The 26,384-nt window shown below is 35.9% G+C and overlaps 1 protein-coding gene across 1 annotated transcript in view; it reads left to right on the top strand.

The window, feature by feature from the left end:
- LOC121949154 (otospiralin) overlaps positions 1 to 22,771 on the top strand; it is a 36,493-nt gene extending 13,722 nt beyond the window's left edge. The window contains exons 2-5 of the mRNA XM_088083877.1: positions 19,797 to 19,926; positions 20,892 to 20,969; positions 21,185 to 21,315; positions 22,386 to 22,771. Coding sequence (XP_087940003.1) covers positions 21,252 to 21,315; positions 22,386 to 22,609 — 288 coding nt within the window. The 5' untranslated portion in view covers positions 19,797 to 19,926; positions 20,892 to 20,969; positions 21,185 to 21,251 and the 3' untranslated portion in view covers positions 22,610 to 22,771. The remainder of the gene's footprint in view (positions 1 to 19,796; positions 19,927 to 20,891; positions 20,970 to 21,184; positions 21,316 to 22,385) is intronic.
- Positions 22,772 to 26,384: the final 3,613 nt, after the last annotated feature.

The raw sequence follows: 26,384 nt of genomic DNA, 5'->3' as shown, positions 1-26,384 counted from the left end.
ACCAAAAAAGCAAGGCTATAGTATGGCAAAATGGCAAAAATGACATCTCCCAAAAACTGCTGAAAACTGATAAAATGACATAAAATAGCGTATTTAAACACGCCATAGCAAAGAATGTTGCAAAACGGCCAAAAGACCTTAATTTGGCATGTCGAAAAAATGACCAAAAAAGCAAGGCTATAGTATGGCAAAAATGGCAAAAAATGACATCTCCCAAAAACTGCTGAAAACTGATAAAAACTACATAAAATAGCGTATTTAAACACGCCATAGCAAAGAATGTTGCAAAAACGGCCAAAAAGACCCTAATTTTGCATGTTGAAAAATGACCAAAAAAGCAAGGCTATAGTATGGCAAAATGGCAAAAATGACATCTCCCAAAAACTGCTGAAAACTGATAAAAACTACATAAAATAGTGTATTTAAACACGCCATAGCAAAGAATGTTGCAAAAACGGCCAAAAAGACCCTAATTTGGCATGTCGAAAAAATGACCAAAAAAGCAAGGCTATAGTATGGCAAAATGGCAAAATGGCAAAATGACATCTCCCAAAAACTGCTGAAAACTGATGGAAATTACATAAAATAGTGTATTTAAACACGCCATAGCAAAGAATGTTGCAAAAACGGCCAAAAATACCCTAATTTGGCATGTCGAAAAAATGACCAAAAAAGCAAGGCTATAGTATGGCAAAAATGGCAAAAAATGACATCTCCCAAAAACTGCTGAAAACTGATAAAAACTACATAAAATAGCGTATTTAAACACGCCATAGCAAAGAATGTTGCAAAAACGGCCAAAAATACCCTAATTTGGCATGTTGAAAAAATGACCAAAAAAGCAAGGCTATAGTATGGCAAAAATGGCAAAAAATGACATCTCCCAAAAACTGCTGAAAACTGATGAAAATGACATAAAATAGCGTATTTAAACACGCCATAGCAAAGAATGTTGCAAAAATGGCCAAAAAGACACTAATTTGGCATGTCGAAAAAATGACCAAAAAAGCAAGGCTATAGTATGGCAAAAATGTCAAAAATGACATCTCCCAAAAACTGCTGAAAACTGATGAAACTACATAAAATAGTGTATTTAAACACGCCATAGCAAAGAATGTTGCAAAAACGGCCAAAAGACCCTAATTTGGCATGTCGAAAAATGACCAAAAAGCAAGGCTATAGTATGGCAAAAATGGCAAAAAATGACATCTCCCAAAAACTGCTGAAAACTGATGGAAATGACACAAAATAGCGTATTTAAACACGCCATAGCAAAGAATGTTGCAAAAACGGCCAAAAAGACCCTAATTTGGCATGTTGAAAAAATGACCAAAAAAGCAAGGCTATAGTATGGCAAAAATGTCAAAAAATGACATCTCCCAAAAACTGCTGAAAACTGATAAAAATTACATAAAATAAGCGATTTAAACACGCCATAGCAAAGAATGTTGCAAAATGGCCAAAAGACCCTAATTGGGAATGTCGAAAAAATGACCAAAAAAGCAAGGCTATAGTATGGCAAAAATGGCAAAAATGACATCTCCCAAAAACTGCTGAAAACTGATGGAAATTACATAAAATAGTGTATTTAAACACGCCATAGCATAGAATGTTGCAAAAACGGCCAAAAATACCCTAATTTGGCATGTTGAAAAAATGACCAAAAAAGCAAGGCTATAGTATGGCAAAAATGGCAAAAATGACATCTCCCAAAAACTGCTGAAAACTGATGGAAATTACATAAAATAGCGTATTTAAACACGCCATAGCAAAGAATGTTGCAAAAACGGCCAAAAAGACCCTAATTTGGCATGTTGAAAAAATGACCAAAAAAGCAAGGCTATAGTATGGCAAAAATTTTAAAAAATGACATCTCCCAAAAACTGCTGAAAACTGATAAAAACTACATAAAATAGCGTATTTAAACACGCCCTAGCAAAGAATGTTGCAAAAACGGCCAAAAAGACCCTAATTTGGCATGTCGAAAAAATGACCAAAAAAGCAAGGCTATAGTATGGCAAAAATGGCAAAAAATGACATCTCCCAAAAACTGCTGAAAACTGATAAAAACTACATAAAATAGCGTATTTAAACACGCCATAGCAAAGAATGTTGCAAAAACGGCCAAAAAGACCCTAATTTGGCATGTCGAAAAAATGACCAAAAAAGCAAGGCTATAGTATGGCAAAAATGTCAAAAAATGACATCTCCCAAAAACTGCTGAAAACTGATGAAAATGACATAAAATAGCGTATTTAAACACGCCATAGCAAAGAATGTTGCAAAAACGGCCAAAAAGACCCTAATTTGGCATGTCAAAAAAATGACCAAAAAAGCAAGGCTATAGTATGGCAAAAAATTCAAAAAATGACATCTCCCAAAAACTGCTGAAAACTGATGAAAATGACATAAAATAGTCTGCTAAAACACGCCTTAACATAGAATGATGTAAAAACAGCCAAAAACACCCTAATTTGGCATGTCGAAAAAATGACCAAAACAGCAAGGCTATAGTATGGCAAAAATTTCAAAAATGTACATTTCACAAATGTTAGTATGTATTTTTATGATTATTCATTCTCAATAGTTAGTTTCAGACTCTTTATCTACCTCCTGGTAGACCTTCCGATATATGTTGTAGTCTTAGTACTTGACAGTCATGCTTGACTATGGATACCTGAGCTGGACCAGTGCCAGTAAATTTAGCAACACAAATACATGTGTCATTCCTCAACAGAAGTCTAGTTCCTAACATATTAGTATTTGATACCTACCATCTATGTCACAGCATTGTATAAATACTACTGCCTTTCTATGAGATCGATGTCAGCCAGCTTTTGATGTTCTGTGTCAGTTAGTTGGTTTTAGTCTTGTCTCTGTCTGGGCTAACCAAAGCGCTCCTCTTTGTTGTACTTGTTCTCATTTGTAGTCTTCCTTCATGTTGAACTCGTTTATTGTACTCATGTTTGTTGTCATTGTTATTTGAATTGTATACTCATACTTTTACTCATATTAAACCTGTGCTGATCGAAGCTTCAACATGTGTCTCCATCCTTCAGAAATCCTGATAGAATGTCTCATACTATCAAAAAAAGCTAAAAAACTGATAAAAAAGGCAGAAAAAATGGTGTATTGAGACATGCCATAGCAAAGAATGATGCAAAAACAACCGAAAACACCCTAATTTGGCAGGTCGAAAAAATGACTTAGAAAGCAAGGCTATAGTATGGCAAAAATGTCAAAAAATGACATCTCCCAAAAACTGCTGAAAACTAATGAAAACTACATTAAATAGTCTGCTGAGACATGCCATAGCAAAGAATGTTGCAAAAATGGCCAAAAAGACCCTAATTTGGCATGTCGAAAAAATGACCAAAAAAGCAAGGCTATAGTATGGCAAAAATGTCAAAAATTGACATCTCCCAAAAACTGCTAAAAACTGATGAAAATGACATAAAATAGCGTATTTAAACACGCCATAGCAAAGAATGTTGCAGAAATGGACAAAAAGACCCTAATTTGGCATGTCAAAAAAATGACCAAAAAAGCAAGGCTATAGTATGGCAAAAATGTCAAAAATTGACATCTCCCAAAAACTGCTAAAAACTGATGAAAATGACATAAAATAGCGTATTTAAACACGCCATAGCAAAGAATGTTGCAAAAACGGACAAAAAGACCCTAATTTGGCATGTCGAAAAAATGACCAAAAAAGCAAGGCTATAGTATGGCAAAAATGGCATAAAATGACATCTCCCAAAAACTGCTGAAAACTCAGAAAAACTACATAAAATAGCGTATTTAAACACGCCATAGCAAAGAATGTTGCAAAAACAGCCAAAAAGACCCTAATTTGGCATGTCGAAAAAATGACCAAAAAAGCAAGGCTATAGTATGGCAAAAATGTCAAAAATTGACAGCTCCCAAAAACTGCTAAAAACTGATGAAAATGACATAAAATAGCGTATTTAAACACGCCATAGCAAAGAATGTTGCAGAAATGGACAAAAAGACCCTAATTTGGCATGTCAAAAAAATGACCAAAAAAGCAAGGCTATAGTATGGCAAAAATGGCATAAAATGACATCTCCCAAAAACTGCTGAAAACTAATGAAAACTACATTAAATAGTCAGCTGAGACACGCCATAGCAAAGAATGTTGCAAAAATGGCCAAAAAGACCCTAATTTGGCATGTCGAAAAAATGACCAAAAAAGCAAGGCTATAGTATGGCAAAAATGTCAAAAATTGACATCTCCCAAAAACTGCTAAAAACTGATGAAAATGACATAAAATAGCGTATTTAAACACGCCATAGCAAAGAATGTTGCAGAAACGGACAAAAAGACCCTAATTTGGCATGTTGAAAAATGACCAAAAAAGCAAGGCTATAGTATGGCAAAAATGGCATAAAATGACATCTCCCAAAAACTGCTGAAAACTCAGAAAAACTACATAAAATAGCGTATTTAAACACGCCATAGCAAAGAATGTTGCAGAAATGGACAAAAAGACCCTAATTTGGCATGTCAAAAAAATGACCAAAAAAGCAAGGCTATAGTATGGCAAAAATGGCATAAAATGACATCTCCCAAAAACTGCTGAAAACTAATGAAAACTACATTAAATAGTCAGCTGAGACACGCCATAGCAAAGAATGTTGCAAAAATGGCCAAAAAGACCCTAATTTGGCATGTCGAAAAAATGACCAAAAAAGCAAGGCTATAGTATGGCAAAAATGTCAAAAATTGACAGCTCCCAAAAACTGCTAAAAACTGATGAAAATGACATAAAATAGCGTATTTAAACACGCCATAGCAAAGAATGTTGCAGAAACGGACAAAAAGACCCTAATTTGGCATGTCGAAAAAATGACCAAAAAAGCAAGGCTATAGTATGGCAAAAATGTCAAAAAATGACATCTCCCAAAAACTGCTGAAAACTGATGAAAATGACATAAAATAGCGTATTTAAACACGCCATAGCAAAGAATGTTGCAGAAACGGCCAAAAAGACCCTAATTTGGCATGTCGAAAAAATGACCAAAAAAGCAAGGCTATAGTATGGCAAAAATGTCAAAAATTGACATCTCCCAAAAACTGCTAAAAACTGATGAAAATGACATAAAATAGCGTAATTAAACATGCCATAGCAAAGAATGTTGCAGAAACGGACAAAAAGACCCTAATTTGGCATGTCAAAAAAATGACCAAAAAAGCAAGGCTATAGTATGGCAAAAATGGCATAAAATGACATCTCCCAAAAACTGCTGAAAACTAATGAAAACTACATTAAATAGTCAGCTGAGACACGCCATAGCAAAGAATGTTGCAAAAATGGCCAAAAAGACCCTAATTTGGCATGTTGAAAAAATGACCAAAAAAGCAAGGCTATAGTATGGCAAAAATGTCAAAAATTGACAGCTCCCAAAAACTGCTAAAAACTGATGAAAATGACATAAAATAGCGTATTTAAACACGCCATAGCAAAGAATGTTGCAGAAACGGACAAAAAGACCCTAATTTGGCATGTTGAAAAATGACCAAAAAAGCAAGGCTATAGTATGGCAAAAATGTCAAAAATTGACAGCTCCCAAAAACTGCTAAAAACTGATGAAAATGACATAAAATAGCGTATTTAAACACGCCATAGCAAAGAATGTTGCAGAAACGGACAAAAAGACCCTAATTTGGCATGTTGAAAAATGACCAAAAAAGCAAGGCTATAGTATGGCAAAAATGTCAAAAAATGACATCTCCCAAAAACTGCTAAAAACTGATGAAAATGACATAAAATAGCGTATTTAAACACGCCATAGCAAAGAATGTTGCAGAAATGGACAAAAAGACCCTAATTTGGCATGTCGAAAAAATGACCAAAAAAGCAAGGCTATAGTATGGCAAAAATGGCATAAAATGACATCTCCCAAAAACTGCTGAAAACTCAGAAAAACTACATAAAATAGCGTATTTAAACACGCCATAGCAAAGAATGTTTCAAAAACGGCCAAAAAGACCCTAATTTGGGATGTCGAAAAAATGACCAAAAAAGCAAGGCTATAGTATGGCAAAAATGGCATAAAATGACATCTCCCAAAAACTGCTGAAAACTAATGAAAACTACATTAAATAGTCAGCTGAGACACGCCATAGCAAAGAATGTTGCAAAAATGGCCAAAAAGACCCTAATTTGGCATGTTGAAAAAATGACCAAAAAAGCAAGGCTATAGTATGGCAAAATGTCAAAAATTGACAGCTCCCAAAAACTGCTAAAAACTGATGAAAATGACATAAAATAGCGTATTTAAACACGCCATAGCAAAGAATGTTGCAGAAACGGACAAAAAGACCCTAATTTGGCATGTTGAAAAATGACCAAAAAAGCAAGGCTATAGTATGGCAAAAATGGCATAAAATGACATCTCCCAAAAACTGCTGAAAACTCAGAAAAACTACATAAAATAGCGTATTTAAACACGCCATAGCAAAGAATGTTGCAAAAACGGACAAAAAGACCCTAATTTGGCATGTCGAAAAAATGACCAAAAAAGCAAGGCTATAGTATGGCAAAAATGTCAAAAATTGACAGCTCCCAAAAACTGCTGAAAACTGATGAAAATGACATAAAATAGTGTATTTAAACACGCCATAGCAAAGAATGTTGCAGAAATGGACAAAAAGACCCTAATTTGGCATGTCGAAAAAATGACCAAAAAAGCAAGGCTATAGTATGGCAAAAATGTCAAAAAATGACATCTCCCAAAAACTGCTGAAAACTAATGAAAACTACATTAAATAGTCAGCTGAGACACGCCATAGCAAAGAATGTTGCAAAAATGGCCAAAAGACCCTAATTTGGCATGTTGAAAAATGACCAAAAAAGCAAGGCTATAGTATGGCAAAAATGTCAAAAATTGACATCTCCCAAAAACTGCTAAAAACTGATGAAAATGACATAAAATAGCGTATTTAAACACGCCATAGCAAAGAATGTTGCAGAAACGGACAAAAAGACCCTAATTTGGCATGTTGAAAAATGACCAAAAAAGCAAGGCTATAGTATGGCAAAAATGGCAAAAAATGACATCTCCCAAAAACTGCTGAAAACTGATGAAAATGACATAAAATAGCGTATTTAAACACGCCATAGCAAAGAATGTTGCAGAAACGGACAAAAAGACCCTAATTTGGCATGTTGAAAAATGACCAAAAAAGCAAGGCTATAGTATGGCAAAAATGGCATAAAATGACATCTCCCAAAAACTGCTGAAAACTCAGAAAAACTACATAAAATAGCGTATTTAAACACGCCATAGCAAAGAATGTTTCAAAAACGGCCAAAAAGACCCTAATTTGGGATGTCGAAATATTGACCAAAAAAGCAAGGCTATAGTATGGCAAAAATGTCAAAAATTGACAGCTCCCAAAAACTGCTGAAAACTGATAAAAACTACATTAAATGGCGTATTGAGACACACCATAGCAAAGAATGTTTCAAAAACGGCCAAAAAGACCCTAATTTGGGATGTCGAAATATTGACCAAAAAAGCAAGGCTATAGTATGGCAAAAATGTCAAAAAATGACATCTCCCAAAAACTGCTGAAAACTAATGAAAACTACATTAAATAGTCAGCTGAGACACGCCATAGCAAAGAATGTTGCAAAAATGGCCAAAAAGACCCTAATTTGGCATGTTGAAAAAATGACCAAAAAAGCAAGGCTATAGTATGGCAAAAATGTCAAAAATTGACAGCTCCCAAAAACTGCTAAAAACTGATGAAAATGACATAAAATAGCGTATTTAAACATGCCATAGCAAAGAATGTTGCAGAAACGGACAAAAAGACCCTAATTTGGCATATTGAAAAAATGACCAAAAAAGCAAGGCTATAGTATGGCAAAAATGGCAAAAAATGACATCTCCCAAAAACTGCTGAAAACTGATGAAAATGACATAAAATAGCGTATTTAAACACGCCATAGCAAAGAATGTTGCAAAAACGGACAAAAAGACCCTAATTTGGCATGTCGAAAAAATGACCAAAAAAGCAAGGCTATAGTATGGCAAAAATGGCATAAAATGACATCTCCCAAAAACTGCTGAAAACTAATGAAAACTACATTAAATAGTCAGCTGAGACACGCCATAGCAAAGAATGTTGCAAAAATGGCCAAAAAGACCCTAATTTGGCATGTTGAAAAAATGACCAAAAAAGCAAGGCTATAGTATGGCAAAAATGTCAAAAATTGACATCTCCCAAAAACTGCTAAAAACTGATGAAAATGACATAAAATAGCGTATTTAAACACGCCATAGCAAAGAATGTTGCAGAAACGGACAAAAAGACCCTAATTTGGCATGTTGAAAAATGACCAAAAAAGCAAGGCTATAGTATGGCAAAAATGTCAAAAATTGACATCTCCCAAAAACTGCTAAAAACTGATGAAAATGACATAAAATAGCGTATTTAAACACGCCATAGCAAAGAATGTTGCAGAAACGGCCAAAAAGACCCTAATTTGGCATGTCGAAAAAATGACCAAAAAAGCAAGGCTATAGTATGGCAAAAATGTCAAAAATTGACATCTCCCAAAAACTGCTAAAAACTGATGAAAATGACATAAAATAGCGTATTTAAACACGCCATAGCAAAGAATGTTGCAGAAACGGACAAAAAGACCCTAATTTGGCATGTCGAAAAAATGACCAAAAAAGCAAGGCTATAGTATGGCAAAAATGTCAAAAAATGACATCTCCCAAAAACTGCTGAAAACTAATGAAAACTACATTAAATAGTCAGCTGAGACACGCCATAGCAAAGAATGTTGCAAAAATGGCCAAAAAGACCCTAATTTGGCATGTTGAAAAAATGACCAAAAAAGCAAGGCTATAGTATGGCAAAAATGTCAAAAATTGACATCTCCCAAAAACTGCTAAAAACTGATGAAAATGACATAAAATAGCGTATTTAAACATGCCATAGCAAAGAATGTTGCAGAAACGGACAAAAAGACCCTAATTTGGCATATTGAAAAAATGACCAAAAAAGCAAGGCTATAGTATGGCAAAAATGTCAAAAAATGACATCTCCCAAAAACTGCTGAAAACTGATGAAAACTACATTCAATAGTCAGCTGAGACACGCCATAGCAAAGAATGTTGCAAAAATGGCCAAAAAGACCCTAATTTGGCATGTTGAAAAAATGACCAAAAAAGCAAGGCTATAGTATGGCAAAAATGTCAAAAATTGACATCTCCCAAAAACTGCTAAAAACTGATGAAAATGACATAAAATAGCGTATTTAAACATGCCATAGCAAAGAATGTTGCAGAAACGGACAAAAAGACCCTAATTTGGCATATTGAAAAAATGACCAAAAAAGCAAGGCTATAGTATGGCAAAAATGTCAAAAAATGACATCTCCCAAAAACTGCTGAAAACTGATGAAAACTACATTCAATAGTCAGCTGAGACACGCCATAGCAAAGAATGTTGCAAAAACGGCCAAAAAGACCCTAATTTGGCATGTCGAAAAAATGACCAAAAAAGCAAGGCTATAGTATGGCAAAAACGTCAAAAAATGACATCTCCTAAAAACTGCTGAAAACTGATGAAAACTACATTAAATAGTCAGCTGAGACACGCCATAGCAAAGAATGTTGCGAAAATGGCCAAAAAGACCCTAATTTGACATGTCGAAAAAATGACCAAAAAAGCAAGGCTATAGTATGGCAAAAATGGCAAAAAAAATGACATCTCCTAAAAACTGCTAAAAACTGATTAAAACTACATTCAATAGTCAGCTAAAACACGCCTTAGCATAGAATAATGTAAAAACAGCCGAAAACACCCTAATTTGGCAGGTCGAAAAAATGACCAAAGAAGCAAGGCAAAAATGGCAAAAAATGACATCTCCCAACATGCTATACTATGACTCACTCCGACATTTGTAACAATGACTTTTACGACCATTTTTTCGACATGCTATAGCATGTTGACTTTTGGGTGCATGTTTTCATGATGCTGTACTATAATCCTGTTCAACATGTTATAATATAACTTTTGTGACAATGACTTTTTAAACCGTGTGACGACCGACATGCTATTCCATGACATTTTTGCATGATTTTTGATGTCATGCTTTACCATAAAGGTTTTTCATGTTTTTGGACTACATGCTAATCTATAACATTTTTTTTATGATTTTTGATGACATGGTATACTATGAATGTTTTTTCATGATTTTGGATGACATGCTACATAATGATGTTTTATCATGATTGCTATATACTATGATGTTATGCTATGATGTTTTTTTTTGACGATCTGCTATACTATGATATTTTTTCAATATTTCAGGTCTGGCTATATTATGACTTTTTGCGTGATTTTTGACGACATGCTTTGACTTAATACTATGGCATTTTCTCATGATTTTCGAAGACATGGTACAGTGTGACATTTTATCATGATGTTTAATGACGAGCTGTAGAATGATGTTTTCTGATGGTTTTGGATGACATGCTATAGGATGATGTTTAGTCATGATTTTTGACAACATGACATATTTTACTAAGACAAATTCTCATGATATTTCATAACATACAATTTTATAGTATAGCCTACTAGATTTTTTTTGATAAAGTATACGCTGAATTTCATTGACATCTGAAATAATGAATGTTTCAAGAGTTTTCTGACATGTTATGCTATGACTGTTTCATGATGCAATATACTGTGACTTGTTTAAATTCCATATTATATGTTGAGTTTTTAAATAATATACTATGCCTGTTTTGACATACTTTTTTTCATACTTAAATATGACTAGTTTGACATACTATGACTTTTTCATGTCACACTATAGCATACACTTTTATGACACACCATAGTACGACTTATTAATGACATAGTATACTATGGCTTTTTTGTGACATCTTATAAAACTTTTTATGACATACTGAGTTTTTACTTAACTAAAAAAATTATGACATGCTATATGATGATGTTTCACCAAGACTTTTTTATGACATGACATACTATACTATGACATTTTTATGACATACTATACTGACTTTTTTTTATTACTTTTTGAAGACATTCTTTACTACTACCTTTTATGACTTACTGTACTAGTATTTTTTATGACACACTATATTATGCCTCTTTTGATGACATGTTACACTGTTACTTTTTATATATATAGTATGTAACTATTACACGACGCACTATACCATTACTGATTTTTATGACATATGACATATTTAATATACTAAACTGTTTTATCATGTATGAAACCATTTTTATTACATGCGTATAGTTTGACAATTTCATGAATACTATGACCATTTTATGACCTATTATAGTAAGACATTTTTACTACACTATACTATGTTTTATGACATATACTGTTACTTTTTTATGGCAAACTTTACTATGACCTTTTATTATGTATTGTGCAATATTGTTACTTCCCAGATGCCACAGCAGAAGAAAAAATATTTTGGCACAACAGGATCATCACTAGACTGTGATCTGCAGTATTTTATACAACCACTTGATGGCTGTATTGACCTTCTTTCACAGTCACGCAACAGACAACGTGAACAAGAGGTATTGATTTACAAAGCACAGCATCAGCTGCAGAAATGTTTTCTAATAAAATTACATCACAAAAGCATACAATTTGGGCAATTTACTTCTTTCTCTCTTGCAATTTAATATGAATGTGATTTGATTTTGAACATTTTGAAATTTAAGTTTTTTTATGCAAGCAGAATCTTGTGAAGTACTTTTGCATTGAGTTTTCCAAATTCATTCAAGCCCAATACAAAAAGTCAAAAGGTGGAAAGACCCCTCATAAATAGTAACTTAACAGTATATGTCCAGTTATTTTAATATGCAGTCAGTATATTCTGGTGCTAGTTTAGAGTGTACTTTCACATAAGTTTCTTGCCATGTAGAAACAAAAGGGAACTATGATATTGCTATGAACTCAGATAACCTTGGTTTAAGTCACACACAACTACCAAGATAAAAGACAGAAAATACACAGCGAGTGGTGCCAAAAACTGAGTTAACTTCACACCCCACCCTGAATACTTGCCAAGAACTCTGCAAATTGTCCATCAGGATTGGCTCTGAGAGTTAAGGCCCTTGCTTCATAACATGGAGGATGTGAGATCGATTCTTACTTAGCACAGGTGTATTTTGAATGCTATTGTCCTCAGTACAGAGCCAAAGGCAACTTTGAAAACAGACAAAGTGTCAGCAGGATTAGCTCTGAGAGTTAAGGTGCTTGCTTTATGACCAGAAGGTCATGAGATCAAATCTTACTGGGAACAGAAAATTCAGTTTCTGCACTTTGTTGAAAATTCAACTGATAAATGAGTCAGGCTGAAAATGAAATTCTTGGCAGGGGAAATTGAATAAACAAAGTCCAAACAAAACTACCTTAAAATATCTATATAACTTTGTCAATAAGAAGCAAATAACTTCAACAGAAAAATGCCAGACTTCTCTGCTGATATTGATTTATCAGTTCCAAGAAAATGTTGGCTCATTCATTGGCTTGACCCAAAATAAAGTTGTGCTTTTTGACTGATGTCTCTGCCGACACTGAATTATTCCTGCCAAGAACATGGTCAGCTGTCTGTCAGTATTGGCTCTGAGAGTTAAGGTGCTTGCTTTGTAACCCAAAGGATGTGAGATTGATTCTTACTTAGCACAGGTGTATTTTGAATGCTATTGTCCTCAGTACAGAGCCAAAGGCAACTTCAAAAACAGACAAAGTGTCAGTAGGATTAGCTCTGAGTGTTAAGGTGCTTGCTTCATGACCAGAAGGTCATGAGATCAAATCTTACAAAAAACAGAAAATTTGGTGTTGAAAATTCCCTTGATAAATAAGTCAAACCGAAAATAAAAAAAAAATTTTGCAGGGAAAATACACTAAATACAGTTGTTGAAAAATCACCTTAAAATATATATGACATTGTCATTAAGACATCCCAAACACTTCACCTGATGTATCAGCTAAAATGATATATCGCTTAGCTATATATTGTTTATCTTTTTGGCAGCTTAATCCGGTGAAGTGTGTGAAGTGTAGTTTGGTATTGTGAAGCACTTAATAACTCTGTAAATAAAATATCGGCTAATATCTGTCTGCTCTGCTAATATAAGGGTCATATGTTCAGAAGACAGAAAAATCAGTATCGGCAGTGACGTCTGTCAATTTTCGACAGACGTCACTGCCAAAATGAAACTTTGAAAACTGATGAAGTGCCAGAAGGATTAGCTCTGACACTTAAGGTGCTTGTTTTATGACAGGAAGGTTGTGAGATTAAATCTTACTGAGAACAGAAAATTTGGTTTTTGTAGTGTGTTGAAAGTTCAACTGATAAATGAGTCAGGCCTAAATTTTCTGTTTCCTGTCCATATGACCTTTATATAAAAGAGCAGACTGATACTTTGCAGGGGAAATTCGAATTAAGTACAAAAAAGACCATCTTAAAATATCTACATATATAACTTTGTCAATAAGAAGCAAATAACTTCCATAGAAAAATGCCAGACTTCTCTACTGATATTGATTTATCTGTTCCAAGAAAATATCTGCTCATTCATTGGCTTGACCCAAAATATAAGTTGTGCTTTTTGACCGACGTTTCTGCTGACACTGAATTATTCCTGCCAAGAGCATGGCTAGTTGTCTGTCAGTATTGGCTCTGAGAGTTAAGGTGCTTGCTTTGTAACCCAAAGGATGTGAGATTTATTCTTACTTAGCACAGGCGTATTTTGAATGCTGTTGTCCTCAGTCCAGAGCCAAAGGCAACTTAAAAAACAGACAAAGTGCCAGGAGGATTAACTCTGAGAGTGAAGGCGCTTGTTTCATGACTGGAAGGTCATGATATCATATATTACTGGGAAAAGACATTTCAGTTCCTGCACTGTATCGAAAATTCGATTGATAAATAAATCAGGTCGAAAATTAAATTCTTAGCCGGGAAAATTCACTAAATAAAGTCAGTAAAAAATCACCTTAGAATATATATAACTGTCATTAAGACAACCCAAACACTTCACCTGATTTATCGGCTAAAACAATATATCACTCAGCTATATATCATGTGTCCTTTGGGCAGCTTAATCTGGTGAAGTGTTTAAGTTGTCTTATTGACAAAGTTATATATAGTTTAAGATTAAATACAATATTTAAGATGTAATATTTAAGATGATATTGTATAGTTTGGTATTGTGAAGCACTTTATAACTCTGTAAATAAAATATCAGCTAATATCTGTCTGCTCTGCTAATATAAGGGTCTTACGGTCAGAAAACAGAAAAATCAGTATCGGCAGTGACGTCTGTCAATTTTCGACAGACGTCACTGCCAAAATGAAACTCTGAAAACTGATGAAGTGCCAGAAGGATTAGCTCTGAGAGATAAGGTGCTTGTTTTATGACCAGAAGTTTGTGAGATCAAATCTTACTGGGAACAGAAAATTTGGTTTTTGCAGTGTGTTGAAAGTTCAACTGATAAATGAGTCAGGCCTAAATTTTCTGTTTCCTGTCCATATTACCTTTATATTAGAAGAGCAGACTGATACTTTGCAGGGGAAATTCGAATTAAGTACAAACAAAATCATCTTAAAATATCTATATATATAACTTTGTCAATAAGAAGCAAATAACTTCCATAGAAAAATGCCAGACTTCTCTACTGATATTGATTTATCTGTTCCAAGAAAATATCGGCTTATTCCTGCCAAGAACATGGTCAGTCATCTGTCAGTATTGGCTCTGAGAGTTAAGGTGCTTGCTTTGTAACTCGGAGGATGGGAGATCGAGTCTTGCGTAGTACAGGTGCATTTTGAATGCTATCGTCCTCAGTACAGAGCCAAAGGCAACTTCGAAAACAGACAAAGTGTCAGCAGGATTAGCTCTGAGAGTTAAGGTGCTTGCTTCATGACCAGAAGGTCGTGAGAGCAAATCTTACTGGGAACAGACATTTCAGATTCTGCATTGTGTCAAAAAATTTGACTGATAAATGAGTCAAATTCACTAAAAAAAGTCAGTAAAATATCATCATGGAATAATAATATATATAACTTTGACATTAAGACAACCCAAACACTTCACCTGATTTATCGGCTTAAATGATACATCGTATATCCTTTTGGCAGATTAATCAGGTGAAGTGTAAAGAGGCTTGTTTGTACATCTGGACATGATAGAGACATTTACCAGATTTCACACATGCAGGTGAAATGCAGTGAGAGGGCTGCTTCGTTGAAATATTATAGGGGGGCACCAAAATACTAAATTTTTCGCCAATTTTTTGAGCATGTTTAGACTTCAAAAAATGTGATAAATTCTGTGGGAAAAAAAAAAAAACATTCCTTGCATTCTAAGAGGGTGCTCAGGCCCTACTAAAGACGTGATACACAAACAAACTGAAATCTTTACAAAGGTAACCCAGCTGATAAAAACCTCTTTGTCTTCAAAATGTCTTCAGACAGATACTGATGTTATTTAACTTTAAACAATGTGCATCTGGAAGGTGCCTGTAACCTCCAGTGAGTCATGATGGAAGTCATTCAAAGGGAAAATTCACCTGAAATGCCTATCCAAGGCACACCAAAAGCACACTGAAAGCTTTTCTTGTTCCGTTTTTAGCACATAGTCTTATTTAAAAAGGTAACACTGAAGTTTTTTTCCCAACAGTCAGTCACTGTAAGTGCTTCTGGCATTGAGTTAAAACAAATCACAAAAATAAAGTTTGTTTCTTTGAAAATTGATGCTTCAGATTAACAGAACTGGCAGACAGAAATGTCTATTTAGGCACTTACTGTTTATAAACTCAGTTCCCTGGAAAACCTAAAACGATAAGACTGTTTTTTTTTCTCATTTGAGACGATAAAAGAGCAATTTTGTTCCATTTTTTAGGTACATTTATTTAACTCCATGGTGTCAAAAATGAGCTCAAAACTGTTGTCGAGGACAGAAGTATCATTGCTTACTATTTAAGCTGAAAAAAAAAACCCTCTGGCAACCATACAAACACCCTCAAGAAATAATGCAAAATGTTACAGCAATAACTAAAATAGTATCAACACAAACAGGACTAAGGGCAACAGAATCACTGTCCTGACCCCCCAAAAATAACATTAAATAAAATCTAAAATTTCAAACAGGTTGCCAGACCAACCAAAGCAGACACACCAAATAACTAAAAATCCCTACAAACAAATGGACAACACTTAATTCTACAACAAGAGGTTGCAACTTGCTCCAGCAAAACCAGGACAAATAATCAAGCCTGTTGGTTTCAGGCAATACAAAAGTTAGTAATGTTTATTGTTTGTGGAAATGTGAGTCTGGTGGAATGAATGTCGTGCCGTGCAAAGGAGATAGTTTGAGGAGGATGACAGCAAGGAGACGAAAGAGAGAAACAGCTCAGAAAAGACTAACAGAAACACTCAGGACAGACAAATTAACCTTAGTGGATGTTAAATATGAAGATATAAGGCCTTGTGGATACAGCAACATTACTGCAAACCATATAGCAATGCAGTGACAAGATAATGGCCCTCATTTCATGCTCTTTACATTTCTTCTCCTCACCTTGTTCAGTTCCTGTTACTGACTCATCTTACTGTACCGGTGCTGGATCACTTGTTCACCTCTTACACTAATGGAAATGCTTTTATCTTGTCTTTTCTTTAATATTTCTACTTTCCTCTCTCCTGACGACAGGCGGCTCCTTTTTTCAGGGTTACTGCTGTATACGCTTTGTGTGCTTCTTATTGTAAGCAAATCTCATAAAAAAACAAAAGCAATCGATAAATGATTCCTGTGTAGTCAAAGTCTCTTTAGGGCCGCAGCTAATGACTATTTTCACTATTCGTTAAGCTGTAGATTTTTTTTTTATTCATTGATTAATCTTTAGGTCTGTAAAACAAAAGAAAAACATTGAAACCTCCCCCACAAAAACCTTAAAATATTGAATTTACTGTAATGAAAAGCTGCAAAAACCATCAAATGTTTATCACTTTGCTTGAGCAATGGCTTAACTGATTACTCGAAAGTCAAGGTAGTGATATTTCTGTGTATATATACATATATATATATATATATATATATATATATATATATATATATATATATAAAATAAAGTATTATAACTTTTTTATCATTATATAAAGTTTTTTGATGACATTTTCTGACATGCTATACTGTGAAAGTATTTTGGTGAATTTTTTTTTTGGACATACTATACTATGACATTTTTTTTTTGGTGAGAAACCGACCATGTGAAATTTCTGTATCATATATGCAGAGCACCGGGCGGCCCCATACGCTCACAGCTAAGTAGACTCTGCAAGTTACACAAGGGCCTCGCCCTACCCTCACGTCAAAGCAGGCGTCAGTGTTTACATCTATGCCCATGTATATGTGACCACTTATGCATTATTACCATATTGCTATTTTGAGGCAGGAAGTGAATGAGTCATTAGGCAACAAAAACCTATTAATGTCAGAATGGCACTGTATTTTACTGCTATTTAAAGGGTACATTATTTAGACAGTGAGATGTGACTACAAGGAGGGTGTACACTGCGCTTGTTACACACACAGGGACATGCAGTTGTGGGTGGGTAAAATAATACATCATATATTCAGAAAAATAAGAGCAGAGTTGCTGTCTGACTCCCCCTACTTTGCACCCAGATTAGGCGCTAATTAACCAACAAAAGTGGTTGGAAATGCCCTTAATGCACTTCTGCCTTGCACTTTAGACCGCGTGCTATAGATTATTTAAATAGGGCCGATGATTATATGGTCTCTCAGTCAAGGTTAAGTTACAGCTCTGGACAGTTGCAAGATGGATGGTAAATATGCTTCACTATGGGCTTATAATGCTTATATGATTTGTATTTGGTGCTGCAAGCCATAAAATTACACTGCAGTCATGAGTGATTGCTGATGCACTATTGCATACAAATTAAGCCTGGCTAATTTAATGTGGCCTTGATTAATATGAAAGAGATTACAGTTATATTATTTCAGTTACTGTTCATATTGTCCCAATTACTGTTACAGAACATAATAACACTTTTAAATATTCATCTTCTTATACACATCCAGGATTTATTCTAGGTGACTTTCATTTAAAGTCCATTTTAAGGATGTTGTGATAAATAATAAGAAAAGAGGCTGCTTCTTCTAGAAGGCTTATTTCAGCCACTTTTTTTTGCCTTTACTCAGCTCTAAGAAAAAGCTGCACATTCTTTCATCTTTGTAGGATATTGGAAGATTTATCACAAACAGTAATGCTCCTACACATCACTGTACACTGGGGGTTGGCTGGCACACACTTATCTATAGAGCCATACAGCCACCTCATCTCTGAAAATATATTCAGCAGAAATATGTGAGCGGCTCTTTTCACTCGTCGTTAAAATTATTATTAACAGTTCCCATCAGTTCTGTATAAGACTAAGTAGAGTAACATTTATATATGCTTCTCCCTCCGCCTGCGAGCTTCAACAATCAGATCTGTTCTCATCTAAATTGCAAAATGTTGTCTCTTGGTGTGAATTCAAATCATTGCTGTGGGGACTGTGTTTTCTCTTTTCTGTTAGTATTTTGTAATTTATTAGGTTTAAAGAATAAATGAACAAATGACCATGTGTGTATCAATCACTCATCCCATTTTATATTGAATTCATGAAGAAAACTTTGTGGAGGCAAGCACAAGAAACAGTGAACAAAGGATCCACAAACTTAGCAAGAGAAAACTAAATCAAAACATCTGTTTACAAATTCTCACTCAACTCACGCAGAATACTCCAAGTCTCATTCCTCCAGCTGTACTTTCACTAGTTCCCCAACAGACATCTGTCTCTGACAGAGGACTAAATGGAAAGTGGTGAATCTGAGCTAACCCTTTAAAACACCAAAGGCACACAATTTTACAAAAACACTAACTGGCAGCAGTAAACCAGCAACTCCCGTGTTCAGCAAGGTAAAATTTGCATTTTTGTCAGTGGAGTCTGGCTTTGAAGAGAGCTTAGATAAGTCTTGTTTTCTGTTCAGTTCCCTGTCAGAAAGGGACGCCCGTTTGATAAGCGCTGAACATACGACTGGATAAATACGATTTGGATTACGCTGCATGTCATGCATGAGTTATCACTTAATAATTTTCTTCTATTAAAATTTGGGTGAAAGTTTGTCATAATTACCATATGCATTCTTGAATTACGACCAAAAACGGTTTTTGTTAAGTCACAGTGACCTTGGCCCTTGACTTTTGAGTCCAAGTGGAAGTTTGTGCCAAATTGATGAAAATTCACTCAAGCCTCTCTTGAGATGTCACATTCACAAGAATAAGATCAATGCAAGGTCATAGCGACCTTTGACCACCAGAATCTAATCACCTCATCCTTGAGTCCAAGTGGACGATTGTGAAATTTAAGAAATTCCTCTAGGGAGAAAAATCGCAGTCACGAGATTGGGATAGATAGACAATTAACAAAAAACATATTTCATGCTGGCACAGAGAAAAACAAAGTTTTCGACATAATTTCAATGTAACATGGGGTAAAGTATGTCTGTAACGTTTTACATTGGTATTGTTTATTTTTATGGTTAAAGACACATCTTGTGTTCTTTTAGGGTGCTATTTAGGTCGTTTTCGAGTGAAATATTTTACCAGATTGTATCAGAATTTGTATTCAGTCTTTTACTTTTTTTAAGATTCTTTTTTGGGACATTTTCCCTTTATTTACAGAACAGCTTAAGAGAGATCGGAAAGGAAGGAGAGCGAAAAAGGAGAGTGGCACGCAGCAAAGGGCCAGAGGCTTGAATCAAACCCAGGCGGCTGCAGAGGCCTCGGCCATAAGGGGTGCATACTCTACCAGGTGAGCTAGAGGTCACCTCACAATTTTTTATTTATTCTTTTCAGATTTCATGTTATTGGCCTGTAATTTACTGCTAATATTGCCCATCTTGGCCAAGGCACGGTTGGAAAAAGAGATATTTTAATTTTAGTAAGGATGTCCTGGTTAAGTGAAGGTTAACTGTGGTAATCCAAGTTTTAAAATAGTCCCCTATAAATGCACCATTTTACTCCTGTTTGACTAACATTTTCCAAAAAATAGAGTGCCTCTTTTTAGGGATTTATTCAAGCTATTCTTTTTTTTATTTGTAAGCCATTTAAAGATTATTTCAGTACGAAAGGATGAGTTTGGGACTGAGTGCATGAACACAGCATAGATTTGGCCATGACCCCTCCTCTCACTGCCAGCGTCCTCAGAGAGACACAAACATCCACAGACAAGATAAATGGATGGTCAAAAAAAAAAAAAAACCCTCACAACTAACTTTCGCCCTGTGGCTGAACGTGGGCGCAGTCTGTCTGGATAGCAGGTGTGAAAACTGTCTGGTTCATAGTTTTTTTCCATCCACTTTCATCCACGTTTCCACTCTTCCTGCTGCTTTTCTCTGCTCTTTTCACCTTGAAAAAAGAATCCATATTTTTCCAAGGAGCTCCAGGCTAAAAATCTCACACTGAGCTTCTGACAGCAGTGACAACATTGTTAAATATATATTCTAGTGAAAATAATTAGGGAGCTCCAGGGCCCAGCTGCTGGATCCACATGTGTCCTCTAATTTCAAATTATCCAACCTTGCCTCAGAACATCTTAACAACTCATTGGGACATTTTAACACTTCATGGCTAGAAAACATGATGTCATTTCCTCTATACAAAGCAAATGGACATGAGAGGTGTGAAAAAGGGCTCTCTGACGTATTTCAGGCAGGTGTAAAGAGGCAATACGCGAAAAACAAACATGTCCACCTTTCCTGCCCACTTCTAATCCAGATGCAGTCCTCATAGTGAGATTAGTCTCAAACAGAAGGACGACGAAGAGGACCATGAGCATAATCTCCTACTGATCCGGTAAGACAGGACAGAAGATTATATTTGTTGGAGCAAATATGTTCTTGACAAATGGATTTCCTTCTTTATAGATAAATACAGTTTTGTTGTATTCGGCACGTTCTTTAAAGAACGTTTTGTTCTCCCGAGAATATTCAGCATGTTCTGTACATTCTGGTGATGCTTAGATTATCTAAATGCACCTTGAATTTAACACACACATATTTCTCTTGCAGACTGCAGAAAAGAATAACTTCTATCCAGGTCAAGCCTTTTGTGTTCAGTTGTTAAGTTCCTGAAAGCATGAATGCTCTGTACGTGTCTGCGCTGCTCTATTTTCTCCTCCTCGGCTTCTTGCCTCCTACAGGTAGGCCTGTGTCAGACGCTCCTACACACCACATCCTGCTCAACCGTTTGGTAGAGCACATTTTGAGTTGCCATATCTTGATGACAAATGTGTTGAATTTAACTCAACCCGACTGATCAATCTCTCATTCGGTTTAGGTATTTTATGCTTAAAAAAATCCACTAGACGTCATTTTGTATGTAAGTAGTTTGCCTTTTTACTTAGAATCCTACAGGAAGTAGGATTTGTCCACGGCAGACATATTTATTCAACATGTTATAGTTTTAGAGGTCTTATGCAACTTTTTATTTAAAAAAAAAATTCTAATAAGGGTCAAATAATATTTCAATTAATGGTCGATTTGGCCTTCTATGGTAAAGCTGGCGAATCTCAGATAATTAAATTAAAACTGACCTGCTGAGATACAAATGAACTTCTGATCATTCAATGATTTTAAATTATACAATTAATATTACTCATTCCATATATGGTGAAAAAACTTCCTAAATATGATTTTTCTTTTACTTACTCTAAACAGTTCGGTTGGCCTTTTATGACAAAAGCAGTGATTATAAGATATTGATTTTACAGTTTCTTTGGAGTATTAACTGCTATTAATACCATATTTAATATTATTCAATTTTATATTTGGTAAAAGAAATGATATCAGTATTATTTTTTCACCATTTCTGAGACATTTTCAAGTACTGCAATTGTAAATACGTGTAGAAATAATATTAGAACCTTCAGTATGACTAATTTCATGGTCCCAAATTGATATACGTTGACATAAGAATAAATTGCAAGTATCAAACACCAAATGATTTGTAGTTTGTAAAAATGTTTTACCATTAAGTCAAACCATGCCTATATTTTTAAAAACTCTGGGTTATGTAAAAAAAAAGAAATGTTATTACAGCCGCAAAGACATAAAAACTGAAAAAAAAAAAAATCCATCCTTTTTTCTTGGTGAAGACTTTAAGGGGTAACACATGAACGGACTTGACAGTGTAATAAATAGACATTCTGACATAAAGGACAAGGCGTGAAACAGCGTTCACACCTCTGTCTGTCACTGTCTCCTCTGACAGGAGCAGAGGAGAGCAACGGAGGAGGAGGGGAGGTGAGGGAGAAGAGAAGCCTACCCTACTGGGGCCTGTGGTCATCAGACTTTTTCGGGTGGTTGGAGGAGCTGCGAGCCCGAGCAGCTTATGACGGGATGGAGGAGCTGGCTCGCACCTTCTGGGCTCACTTTCCCATCGGCGCAGAGCTGGGCTACGATAGTCCAGAGCCTGACCCTCAACCTGAGAGATGAAGCAGAGTGGAGACAGGGTGAAGAACGGAGATAAAAGTCAGCTTTACTGTTGAATGTTTACAGTTTAAACAATCTCAAGCAGTTTGAACGCTTTTATTTTAACACTTATGTTTTATTAACACTGACCATTTTTCTGAATAAAGATAAAAATGTAGTAGTACAGGGATATCTATGTATCTTGTCCTCTAAATTTATTTCACCTTTTCGACATCACTTTTAGTGTGCTGCATTCAGATACCTCTCCCCAGTATTTAAACCTTTGACCTTGCAGCAAAATGGTTTGGGTTGTAAGAAAGGTATTCAGGTGGTAACCCTCTCCTTCGCCACAAACTGGGATTTTACACTTGGTTTGAATTATGGGTTATGCATAATCAATTATACTTTTGTTTGCCTGAAGTCAGTCACACATAGAGACATATGCAGTATGTTATCCAACACAGTAACTTCATGTTTGTGTCAATTACACTAATGAAAGGTCTAACTTCTTGTTAAAATCATAGACTGTGAGAAAAAAATGGATGTAGCGACCATGACATCACCAATTGGTCTGTGGACGCCTGTTTTGAATCCCCGAATTTGGCATTTTGGCCATCACCATCTTGGTTTTTTGGAGCCAGAAGTGACAGTATTTTGGAGAGAGCCTGGCACATTGGAGGGGCGAGGGGTGGAGCTGAGTGAGAAGCCAATGACACTATCGCCCTATCACACTATCACCCTTTATTGTGCTTAACGTTAAGCCCTAATAAAAGTCTATGGTTACAACCTTCATTACAGTCTATGGTTGTAACAATCAGAGATTTTGCTTAAGCTATTTTAGAGAGATGCTGATTGACATTAAGTTTAAAATTAAATGTTTAAACAAAAAAACTATCTGTGTAAGCTTTAAGGAAGGATAGATTACAGGACTGTTGTATTAGACTGTATTAGTTTTAAGAAAGTATACCAAATTAACTGGCAACCAAAAATTTTGCTGATAGTACTTCTGAACCTTTATTTGAGAATGAGTCTTGAATGCAGGCCCTTTACTCACAGTGGTGTCTTTGAACATGGTTGTACTGGCACTTTTAAAAGTTCAAAGTTTATAAAGGCTTAAAGTGATGCATGTTGAGGGTTGTGATTGCTTGCAGTGACAGGCTGTCTGCAATATGTCACCACAGTCCATGAGACAGATCCACCCCTCGCTCCTCAGCAGCTCCAGACTGTTGCCCAATTATGGTCACGTCTGGCTCCAATAACCCAAGATGGCAACAGCCAAATGCTGAACTGGAGGCTTCAAAAAAACAATGAGGCACGTTGGCTTTGTCCATTATTTTTACACTCTATGGTTCATTCTGAGCCGCAGGTGGCTTTTGCAGTGCTTTCAGCAAAATATCCCGTTGCCAAAGGCCACCTTTTGTGACCACATGATATGCCGCGGGACATCATCAGCTGAGAACATGGCTGGACAGAACCATTCACAGCGTTATTATACACCGACAAATGGCTGGATGGCCAGACGGCACCAGTCGCAGCAGCATAACGCGCCGATGGTCGGCGTCAGTAGAGAATGCGGCCAGATAGAACCTGATACGCCTCTGGACTGCCGCAGCCTGAAACTCTGCCGGTAAAGACGTAATATAAGGAGCAGGCTGGAGGGGAGGTGGATAAATCAAACAAACACTGGACTATCATGCAGGAGTTTGGTGTTTACTTCCTGTCTGATGTTTTTTTTCTATACCTTACTGTGTGCCTCTTTTGCCTTATCCTAACAATCCTTAAAGTCAACAAGTTGATGACTTTATCGCTAGACTGTGAGTCTTTGTGTGTGTGTGTTTGTGTTTGTGTGTCTGGTGTCCATATGTGAGTAAGGGGGCAGGGATGGCTACCTTTGTCACACAAGGCGGACACTCTGTAGACAGACCAGGACCCCTCTGGACCATCAATTCAGCAGGGCCTGGCAGAGGCCAAGTAATTGGCCTATCTCAAATAGGCATATTTTAAATGGGTGCTGGATTAGTTGGGGTTAAATGAAAAATGAAATTTGAAAAAGGAACATCTGCACATATTTTAGGTAATCAAAGGCTTTCACTGCAGTCTGACTTTGAGTTTGCGATTTGTTCTTTGGTTGAGGAGTGTTTGTGTGAACTTGAGGGGTGTCTGGGATGTCTGCGTGTAGAAGTGTCAGACACTAAAATAAATAGGACTCAGGTTACAACACTCAGATTGTAAAGTTGAGCGTGAGGAGAAAGATGGAAGCAGAGACAAAGAGTGAGTGAAGAAACAAAATGAGGAAAGATGTTTTGGAGCAAAGTTCAATGTATATGTCTAATATTTCTGATCTTACGGTGTTTTTCAATTTGTGATTCCTGCAACAACAAACAAAACAACATATCTGAAAGGATTATATTCTTTTGCTTTATCTTTTTCCATAAAGGCTCAGACACAGAGATGTCATTTCATGGTTTTGTGGGCAAACAAAAAGAAGCTTTGCACCTAAATCTGAGGCACTGTTTATTTCAGGAGTTTGCCTCTTCTTTTCAGCTCAGTGTGTGGTACTGTACATTTGGATGGGAGAGACAAACCGCAGGTCAGATGACGCATCATGTTTTAAGGCTTTCAAGCAAAGATTTTTAAACCTCAGATTTTGCTCATAAATCTAAAGACATCTGTTTTCCCTTTAGTGTTTTTGTTCGTCATCTGCAATGAAAATATGTGCCTGAGGTCAGTGAGCCTTTGATAAGACTCACTCAGTAGGAGTCAAGAACTCAGCCTGCGTCCTCTCAATGAATAAAAACACAGAGGAGATCATAGGCATGTCTGTGCATAGTGCTGTGGCTTGTGCCTTTAACTGAGCTTTACAGCACACCGGCCGTGACTTAAAATTGTTCAGTTCAATACACTTCAGAATGAGCTGACATCTCCCCTTTAACACACAGCGTTAGGGGACAGCTGAACTTCTGTGTGAAAGCTGCAGGAATGCAAGAGTTCATAAAACAGATTCAGCCACTTTCGTCAGAGGCTGAACAATAAAATATAGAAAAGCAAAGTTATAGAAACTAATTCATCCTCTCCATTTACGTCATCTGTATTCCTCTGCCTCCCTTTACTCTGTCTGTCTTTTGTGTCGCTCACTTAACCTTCTTTCCATATCCATCATGAAAGTTTGTGCAATCGTCTGCCAGCCTCTGGGTTTCCTGCATTCCAGCTCATTCAGAGAGACTGTTTGTAGTTCTCAACCAAACACTTTCCCTCTCTGTCTCTCTCTCTCTCTCTCTCTCTCACACACACACACACACACATCACATTACAAGTTCAAGCCCAGTCAAGTGAGTATTTCTGAATGAAACCTCTATAAAGTCACAGTTTATCATTCAATCTAGCATTAGAAAGGCTGATTACTGTACGCATAGCTGTTTAATGGGGATTTAATGACTGATCAACACAGTGACTCCATTCAGCAGTCATTTAAGTAAGAGTTAAGTAACTTTTCATAAACAATATCAAAAAATCTTCCCATTAGGAATGGAAAGTTGGATTCTTAAGAAACTAAACCAACTCAAGCTCGATTTAAAACACTTATATCCCTTTCCCAACAACACTGAATGTGTTCTCCTCACATTCCCACGCCTAATTTGAACTGTTCAGAGCCTTTCCATTAAAAAAACTGATTGCTTTTCAATTACCTCAAGTGCAAATTGTGATGGTAACAGTGGGCATGTCATACTCTACAGATTGGAAAGAGAGTTTGTAGAAGGCAACAATAGAGACCTCATATGAGAAATCATTTTTAAAAAAT

This window comes from Plectropomus leopardus, chromosome 10 (genome assembly GCF_026936395.1).
Source record: "Plectropomus leopardus strain MGB_pleo_1.0 chromosome 10, ASM2693639v1, whole genome shotgun sequence".
Taxonomy (NCBI): Eukaryota; Metazoa; Chordata; class Actinopteri; order Perciformes; family Serranidae; genus Plectropomus; species Plectropomus leopardus.
The sequence above is the reverse complement of the archived record's forward strand: the minus strand, read 5'-3'. Positions and strand labels throughout refer to the sequence as shown.